The sequence below is a fragment of the Hypomesus nipponensis genome, chromosome 25 (assembly GCF_054491055.1).
Source record: "Hypomesus nipponensis isolate SF chromosome 25, ASM5449105v1, whole genome shotgun sequence".
Lineage (NCBI taxonomy): Eukaryota > Metazoa > Chordata > Actinopteri > Osmeriformes > Osmeridae > Hypomesus > Hypomesus nipponensis.
This window is the reverse complement of record NC_140385.1, coordinates 1,173,562-1,183,330: the sequence shown is the minus strand read 5'-3', so window position 1 is coordinate 1,183,330 and position 9,769 is coordinate 1,173,562. Positions and strand designations below refer to the sequence as shown.

General features: G+C 44.0%; 1 protein-coding gene across 4 annotated transcripts; it reads left to right on the top strand.

The window, feature by feature from the left end:
- Positions 1-4,587: 4,587 nt before the first annotated feature.
- On the top strand, positions 4,588-8,695 carry LOC146221615 (butyrophilin subfamily 1 member A1-like). 4 transcript variants are annotated; one of them, XM_084691079.1, is made up of 7 exons: positions 4,588-4,622; positions 6,286-6,463; positions 6,783-7,130; positions 7,206-7,499; positions 7,643-7,786; positions 7,863-7,941; positions 8,144-8,695. In XM_084691079.1, exons 2-6 carry the CDS (start codon positions 6,409-6,411, stop codon positions 7,922-7,924), a joined length of 903 nt encoding a protein of 300 aa, XP_084547205.1. In that variant the 5' UTR covers positions 4,588-4,622; positions 6,286-6,408; the 3' UTR covers positions 7,925-7,941; positions 8,144-8,695. The 4 variants fall into 4 exon arrangements, with proteins under 4 accessions (XP_084547205.1, XP_084547207.1, XP_084547208.1 ...); XM_084691081.1 differs by lacking the exon at positions 4,588-4,622 and adding an exon at positions 5,373-5,415; XM_084691082.1 differs by lacking the exon at positions 4,588-4,622 and adding an exon at positions 5,425-5,636.
- Positions 8,696-9,769: the final 1,074 nt, after the last annotated feature.

Genomic DNA, 9,769 nt, shown 5'->3' with positions numbered 1-9,769 from the left:
AGCGGATACCATGATACACACACACACTGTCTAACCAGCAGGGAGGAGGATACCATGACACACACACACACAGTCTAACCAGCAGGGGAGCAGATACCATGATACACACACACACTCTAACCAGCAGGGGAGCGGATACCATGATACACACACACACTGTCTAACCAGCAGGGGAGCGGATACCATGATACACACACACACTGTCTAACCAGCAGGGGAGCGGATACCATGATACACACACACACTGTCTAACCAGCAGGGGGGAGGATACCATGATACACTCACACACTGTCTAACCAGCAGGGGGGCGGATACCATGATACACACACACACTGTCTAACCAGCAGGGGGGCGGATACCATGATACACACACACACTGTCTAACCAGCAGGGGAGCGGATACCATGATACACACACACACTGTCTAACCAGCAGGGGAGCGGATACCATGATACACACACACACTGTCTAACCAGCAGGGGGGAGGATACCATGATACACTCACACACTGTCTAACCAGCAGGGGGGCGGATACCATGATACACACACACACTGTCTAACCAGCAGGGGGGCGGATACCATGATACACACACACACTGTCTAACCAGCAGGGGGGCGGATACCATGATACACACACACACTGTCTAACCAGCAGGGGGGCGGATACCATGATACACACACACACTGTCTAACCAGCAGGGGGGCGGATACCATGATACACACACACACTGTCTAACCAGCAGGGGGGCTGATACCATGATACACACACACACTGTCTAACCAGCAGGGGGGAAGATACCATGATACACACACACACTGTCTAAGCAGCAGGGGGGAGGATACCATCATACACACACACACACACTGTCTAACCAGCAGGGGGGCTGATACCATGATACACACACACACTGTCTAACCAGCAGGGGGGCGGATACCATGATACACACACACACTGACTAACCAGCAGGGGAGCGGATACCATGATACACACACACACTGTCTAAGCAGCAGGGGGGCGGATACCATGACACACACACTGTCTAACCAGCAGGAGGGCAGATACCATGATACACACACACACACTGTCTAACCAGCAGGGGAGCGGATACCATGATACACACACACACACTGTCTAACCAGCAGGGGAGCGGATACCATGATACACACACACACTGTCTAACCAGCAGGGAGGAGGATACCATGACACACACACACACAGTCTAACCAGCAGGGGAGCAGATACCATGATACACACACACACTCTAACCAGCAGGGGAGCGGATACCATGATACACACACACACTGTCTAACCAGCAGGGGAGCGGATACCATGATACACACACACACTGTCTAACCAGCAGGGGAGCGGATACCATGATACACACACACACTGTCTAACCAGCAGGGGGGAGGATACCATGATACACTCACACACTGTCTAACCAGCAGGGGGGCGGATACCATGATACACACACACACTGTCTAACCAGCAGGGGGGCGGATACCATGATACACACACACACTGTCTAACCAGCAGGGGGGCGGATACCATGATACACACACACACTGTCTAACCAGCAGGGGGGCGGATACCATGATACACACACACACTGTCTAACCAGCAGGGGGGCGGATACCATGATACACACACACACTGTCTAACCAGCAGGGGGGCGGATACCATGATACACACACACACTGTCTAACCAGCAGGGGAGCGGATACCATGACACACACACACACTGTCTAACCAGCAGGGGAGCGGATACCATGATACACACACACACTGTCTAACCAGCAGGGGAGCGGATACCATCATACACACACACACTGACTAACCAGCAGGGGAGCGGATACCATGATACACACACACACTGTCTAAGCAGCAGGGGGGCGGATACCATGACACACACACTGTCTAACCAGCAGGAGGGCAGATACCATGATACACACACACACTGTCTAACCAGCAGGGGAGCGGATACCATGACACACACACACACTGTCTAACCAGCAGGGGAGCAGATACCATGACACACACACACACTGTCTAACCAGCAGGGGAGCGGATACCATGACACACACACACACTGTCTAACCAGCAGGGGAGCGGATACCATGACACACACACACACTGTCTAACCAGCAGGAGGGCAGATACCATGATACACACACACACTGTCTAACCAGCAGGGGAGCGGATACCATGACACACACACACACTGTCTAACCAGCAGGGGAGCGGATACCATGACACACACACACACTGTCTAACCAGCAGGGGAGCGGATACCATGACACACACACACACTGTCTAACCAGCAGGGGGGCGGATACCATCATACACACACACACTGTCTAACCAGCAGGGGAGCGGATACCATGACACACACACACACACTGTCTAACCAGCAGGGGAGCGGATACCATGATACACACACACACCTCACTTCTTGCTGCGAACCTTCTGGCTGTGTTTCTCTCTTTGTGATATGAACACACATGATATTATAGCATGGGCGTAGATTTAGGGGGGGACGCTAGGTACTTGTCCCCACCAACATTTAAAAATGACAAAATTGTCCCCACCAATATTTTAGCGAATTGTGCTGCTATTTGGATAGATTCCGACGGCCAGGACGCGACAGTACAAGAAACGCCATAATTTGATTGGCTGAAAACCGGAAGGGGGAGGGTTATCTGACACGCGACACGCACGGGAAAAAGCACTTGCCACTTTGCTTGCTTGAACTGGCAGTCGCAGACAAGCTAGCGGGTGTGTCGGCGGCAACGGTACAGCTAACTTACCAGGGCTGTCTGCCGACAATACATACATAAAAGGCCAGAGTAACACATTTTAATATTCCCTTTACCCTTCAACATGTACATGTTTGCCCCTCTTTGTGCTTTGTAGATCCGCTATGCCTCCACCCAAGAAGAAGAAAGGGGACATACAAAGCTTTTTCAAAAAGCAGAGTGTAAGTCAGGCTAAATAACTAGCCACACTAGCAGTGGTAGTGACCAGGCTTTCAAATGCAGATTCTTCTGTGGAAAAAGTATTAACTGGTGATATTATATGTTACCCAGGATATTGTTACAGCTAAACCTAGCTTCTGTAGCTAATCTTTCAACCAAGGTTAGGAGTCTAGCCTAGGACGAATTCACAGTTGATGGACTGTCACTGCATTGCCAGACAAGTGCTGGAAAAACCAGTTGGCAATGTGAATACGTTAACACTGTTGGTTATTCAAATATAATGAATCATTATTTGGTTATTAATGTCCAAATAACACTGTACACAATATGGTAGGAGGGTTAAACTTGCTAAGCATAGGAAAGGCTACAAAATGAATGAACCATTTTGTATGCAGGAAAGACGGCATGAAAACACTCCAGATGTAGAGCAGGCTGAGGAAACAGTATCAGGGCTTCAGGTGAGGTTCTAATTAGTAAAATTGACAATTTATTTGGAGTGATCAGCATTTATGTTTGTTTTAGGATGCTCAACCAATCATATTTATTCAAGCATGGATTATTTATTATTTATAGGAAACAGTTATACTAGCTCTTTAGGGATAGTACAGAATGGCATCTCGATTTGCGCTCCCGGGGGGGGGGGGGGGGGTAGATGGGTGGATGTCCCCACCAAGTCTGAGACCAAACCTACGCCCTTGTATTATAGTATAAACTGCACAGTAGCACTGCCGTGCTGCTTGTTGTGTGCCTGGTAGGTACAAGTGTTGCTCCTGCCATCTAGTGGATGAAACGGTGCACTACAGGGGTACCACCGCACATCTTCACATTTTCGGTCCGACTTCAGACAGCGCTGACCCCATGTCACCACCAGGTACGTTCGACATCAGCGTTCGACTTCATATCAGTCTATGCTTCATGCAGCTCCGGCGTCGATTAGCAGCCGCCTGCAGCACGGCTGACTTGAAGCAGCCAATGGCATTCTCAGCTTCAAGTCAGCCGGTTGCAGAAGTCGAACACACCGTGCGCAACTAGTGGCCACATTCTGCCATGTTCTGCATGAGGTCACCCCGGGTAAATGTCCAACTGTCTAGATGGGCGTAACTTCAGGTTTATTCGACTTCATGCAGCGCCGGCGTCACGTTATGTTAAACCGAGGGGTAAAAATGTTCAATGGTAGGCCTAAAGATGACAATAATTGTTTCACATTTTTGAGTGCCTTCCCGCGCTATCAGAATCATGGGAAGTACGAGTTTTGGTTGGAGGCAAAGATACGATCAATGCCCACTTTTTCGAGAAACCATATTGTTTTTGTTCTGCTGTTGGATGACAAAAGGTATACCTTTGCAATACATGCAATCTAGAAAAGCACAGAAATTTACTGTGATAATAAAGTATATTGGCTTATTAGAAGACAAATAAAGAGACACTTTTCAAAATGACTGTTTTTATGTTATGTCTTCTTTGTTTACACAAGGTGCCTTGCGTTAATTCATATTGATTTGATCTTGGTACGAATGTCATTGTAGATGTATAATGTATTCATTAAATTCAATAAAGATCATGAAAAAATAATCAGATTTTCCGAGTTGAATGACCTTTCAACTCTTCAACTTTAAACATGGCGGAGAAAAGGAGTGGTTCAGAAGGTATTTCTTTATTTTTAACAGTGCAACTATTATCTGTTGTTTGTGTACAATATTTTAATCTATATACACTTAACTTGTACCATTTGTTGCGTCCATTTCCTCCTCTAGAAGGTGCATAAAATAATCTAAAATGATTTCCATGATGCCGCGGTCAAATTTAACGTCCGACATTTTAACATCGCTCCTATAACAAAAGCTCTTGAACGTGTCCTCATAATTAGTACACAACACACACACTCAACAGTCCTCATAATCTCGACTTCACAAATGGGAAATAGGCTACGATCTCTTTTTCTTTTCAACTTTTTTGCAGATGCTAACGTTTTTATAGATGCAAAATACTATCGACCCTAATTTACTTCCTAGATCCAGAAAAGAGTTACGTCAACTTGAGTATCAGCAGAGAATGTCTAATATAGAGAGAACCGTTTATATATATCTATGGAGAGAACTGCCACTCTCGGGAAACTTCCGGGTTCTGAACTGGTTGAAGTTCCATGTGAGGGCGCTAACGAGCGAGTGCAGAATGAATGGAGGTCTATGGAGCTCTACCCTTCAAAATCCACTTTTCTCAGGATATAATTTTTTGAGTAGTAATTTGAATTCTGAATTCGAAAGGGGAGGCAAAAAAAATACACACTGCTGGCTGTTTTTTTAAAGTCGCCTTTCTGTTCTAAAAAGCTTTTGATAACGTAATTGACGTCATACACATCATACGACCATAGCTACTGCTTTACGGCAAGCTCTGGTCACTTACTTTTTTCTCTCAGGGCATCGACAACACAGCTGACAGGTTAGGCTCTTCCTGTCACATGCTAGAAAGAGTTTTGGCTTGCTAATGTTGTTGCTACCATAGACATATATGTCTATGGTTGCTACTGTTGCTAATGCTCTGACATTCTGATTCCGCTTCGGATGCCATCAAGCAAGAGCTCTGGTCGTATCAGTAGCTGCGTATTGGTAGCTGAAGATGTGGGCCGACTTGAGGGATCTCTATAATATTCATGGGTTATGGTAAACTAACTAAAATGTGCAAATCGTGTTGTAGCAAATGTCCTATGCAGAGCCAGAGAGAAATGGCTCTGTTTCTATGTATGCTACTTATCCCCGCACCTAAAACATTTATGTAACCTCACATGGTATCAAATGTATTCACATCTCCAATATTAAAGCTGTACTGTAACTTAATCTCTTCAAACCTTTTATGTATTGTCATTGAAAGTAACTTGCATACAAGTCATTTGTTCTTCATACATCTTTTTAAATGTCTCCCTACTGTCAAGAAAGTCCTAACTGACTTTGCAGTACACTGTTTAATTTAGTTTCGTTAGACTACAATATTTATTTATTTAACCAGGCAGAATCATTAAGCCTGGTTAAAGCCAGCCAGAATCATTAATCATTATGGCCATGTCCTCATGGCCCTAAGACAAAATCAGGTTAAAAAGCACAACGACACACAACCACAGCAGTAACTATAACCATTGTTACTGCCATTCAACTGTGACAAGATTTAAAAAAGATTAAACATGGTACAAATTTAACTTATTACCTTTGAACAGTGCAGTCGTACAGCTATTTCTCAATGAGAAGTATGAGTATGTGATCAGTCCAAGTGTAAGGGCGCTCTTATTCTAACCTGTTCTTTCATATGCACCAACAGTGAACGACCCGTCATTCCTAAAAGTGTAACACACGTTTAATGAAGACTGAGGCGGTGAAACTCCACAGAACTACAAAGAACGAGAACTACTATGAAGCAGTATAACTGTGTGTCTCCATAGTGATGCTGGTTCTACTGTGTCTCCTGGTGCTCCTTATCCCTGGAGGAACTCCTGCTGGTGAGTCTGTTTACCACCAAGATGCAGAACACACCTGTGATGACAAAACACATGTTGCTGAAAGCACAGTTCATAGTTTACCTGTCAGACTTCTCTAGGGATGTGTGGCAGGCAGGAGTGGGTTACTACACACTGTAGATAAAGATTACATGTTTCAGACAACACTTGTTTCCCGCGCTTTGACCGAAACAATTAATACTAAGGCTTTTTCATAATAAAAAACTAGTTTTCTAAGAAATGTAATTCCACATATGTAGTTTTATCAAACACCTCTTGATTGTCCCAGATGGATTATGAGTCTTTGTGTCTGTTCTTCCAGGAGAGTCTCAGCTGATTGGTTCACCTGACCCCATCGTTGCTGTAGCTGGTGAATATGTAATTCTGCCGTGTTCCCTGGAACCTTCCATCGATGCAGAGTTCCTGACAGTGGAGTGGTCCAGACCTGACCTGGAACCTGCTATGGTACATTTCTACCGGGATGGTCGTAACTTACAAAGTGGGAAGAATCCGTCTTACAAATACAGGACGATGCTATTTGAAGATGAACTGGTCAGGGGCAACGTCTCCCTGAAACTCTTCAGAGTGAAGCTGGAGGATGAGGGGAGCTACACCTGCCTTGTTGTTAAGGACGGGCAGGTCCAGAAGACTGTCATCCAGCTCAGTGTTGGTAAGTTAGATTAGGTACAAGCTGTTTAAGATTGTTAATAATTGTTCTCATGGTTAAATCAGTCTGTCTCTGTAGGGGAGGTTTCCAAACCAGAGGTCTCCATCCAGGAAGCCAGAGAAGATAGGATGGGTCTCCAGTGTGTGTCTGGAGGCTGGTACCCAGAACCTGAGCTGGAGTGGAGGGACAGTGAGGGACGCCCCCTCCCTGCTGATGTCACACAGACAGACAGACACCCTGACCCCGGCCCTCACCAACGCTACACTGTGAGAAGCAGAGTGACTGTACAGAAGACAGACACCAACAGGTTCACCTGCAGGGTTCATCTGCAGGGACTCAACCAGACCCGGAAGACAGAGATCCATGTTCCTGGTGAGGTTCTGTACTATAACCTTGTTGTTATTATTCGGTAGCAGTTAATCTATGAGATCTTCCTGTGTCTTATTCTTCATTAGTGCTTAATCTCTTTCTGTCAGGTAACTGTCTCATGAGTGTTCACCTTCTGTGTCTTTCAGGTGGTTTATGGCAGCCGTGTCCAAAGCCTAATATAGCTGTTCCTGTCTCTGTTACTACGGGTGTCCTGTGTCTGGTCATTATGGTCACCTGTGTAGCAGTATACTACCTCCGCTCTCGGATTAAACATACAGCAGGCAGTAAAAGTAAGACACAGTCGTGTGTGTGTGTGTGAGACATTATTTTTACTCTGGTATTTCTAACAGATATTTATGACTAAAGGGGAATGTGTTGAACTTGATGACCGAGACAGCGGGACTGGAGAATATCCACTGAGAAATTGATGACCCAGTGCTACCAGGTACTGTGTGTGTGTGTGTGTACAGTATGTCCATGTGTGTGTTGAGGTTAAGGAGGGCCTCTTATTGGTCGAGTCCTTCAATGAGTTCTACTGTCAGCCTCTACTCCCCAGCCTCACTCACAAGACCTACTACTTCATGTGTCATTGTTATTAGTGTTCCTGTCAGTAAAGTGGGGATGTTAATACAGTCTTTCATCATCAGGGAGGAAGATGACTCGATGACTCCATGATTCGTCCGGAGTCGGCTGAGCAGACGCATCAGAAATAGACGGTTTAAATCGTGGATGCAAGTGCGTGCATGGCAGGGTTCTATAGCTTGCCCCTAAAAATAGATAGACATTTTCAAAAGACAGTTTAAAACCTACCTTTTTACCAAAGCATTTTACTAATCTTATCTCAGAATTGTATTATTGTTTTTATTGATTTTCATTCCCTCAAAGACGGCAGCGTGTGTTTTTGTTGAGTTACATTTTATTTATACTGGTAAACCACAAAGACTGTTTCTCGAGATACCGCAAAGACTTTGGCTTGTGTTTTGTGTTTTGGCTTGTATTTTGTTGTCATTTTTATTTCGTGTGGGTGTGTGTGTGTGTGTGATAAAAAGCTTTGCAGTTGTGACTATGTTGATGAAATTCTATTGTATCATGTTGTTGAGATTAAGGTGTCATTAAATGACACCTCAACTGTTTTGTTTTTTGTATTTTCTTTGCATTTGATATGTTATTCGTGAAATTGTCTGTTTTTTATAAAATCCTGCAAGAATGATATTTGTCTCTGTTCACTTACTTGTTCTCTTATACTTTAATTTACCTTCCTGGTTTGTTGGTGTTTGATTACAGCTTGATTACATCAAAGCCCAATAATTAGTCAAAGCTCATACACAACACACTGTTTGCACAGCTGACTTTATTATGTTGTAGGATGGAACATTGGTTAAATGTTTGATTCGACCTTGAAATACTTTAGTATGGGCCCCCTAGAATCAGTATTGTCATTCACAACACCTGGAGTGTCTGGTGTTGACCTTGTGAGGCCCCTTTGCTGGGACCCATGACTTCAAATACTTTTTAATGGTTTTTGATTTACTTTATTAGACGTGCACTTTTACAGTTTTTCTCCATTGCTTTGGCTCAATTCTTGAAACAGAAATTACATTCTCAAAGCTCCACATGCATTTAGCAAAATAGCCTATATGGTTCAGCACAACTACATAGATCACCTTAAAAAGGTCATATCTCACCCAAAACAGTTAACTCATGCTTCAAAACCAAATCATTTTCTCATATAAATAGTCAGTGCCCCCAAAATGAAAAGTTCCTTCTCAATTGCTTTGGCTCATCTCTCGAGAAAAAAGAGAACATTCTCAAACCTTTAAATACATTTGCCAAAATAACCCAGATGGTTCAGCAAAACACCATAGAACACCTGCAAAGGGTAATCTCTTTCCTAAAACAGACAACTTATCAGTCAAAACTAAATCCTTTTCTCATCCAAATAATCAGTGCCCCCAAAATGAAAAGTCCCTTTGGCGTTGTGTAAACACTGCAAGTCAATATGTTTAGATGTTTTGTCAGTATGGCAGTGAACCTTAGAAATATCCCTTATGTGCACTGTGTTACAGTTACTGTAGTAGATGTTTTCTTTCCAGAATACAATGTGTCTCAATCTACATTTACATTTATTCATTTAGCAGATTATTTTATCCAAAGCGACTTCCAAGAGAGCTTTACAAGAGTGCATAGGTCACTGATCATAACAACGCGATAGCCCCAAACATTTCGGGTAACCAAAACATGAAGCATACATTGTGAAAAACCCAAATACAGTT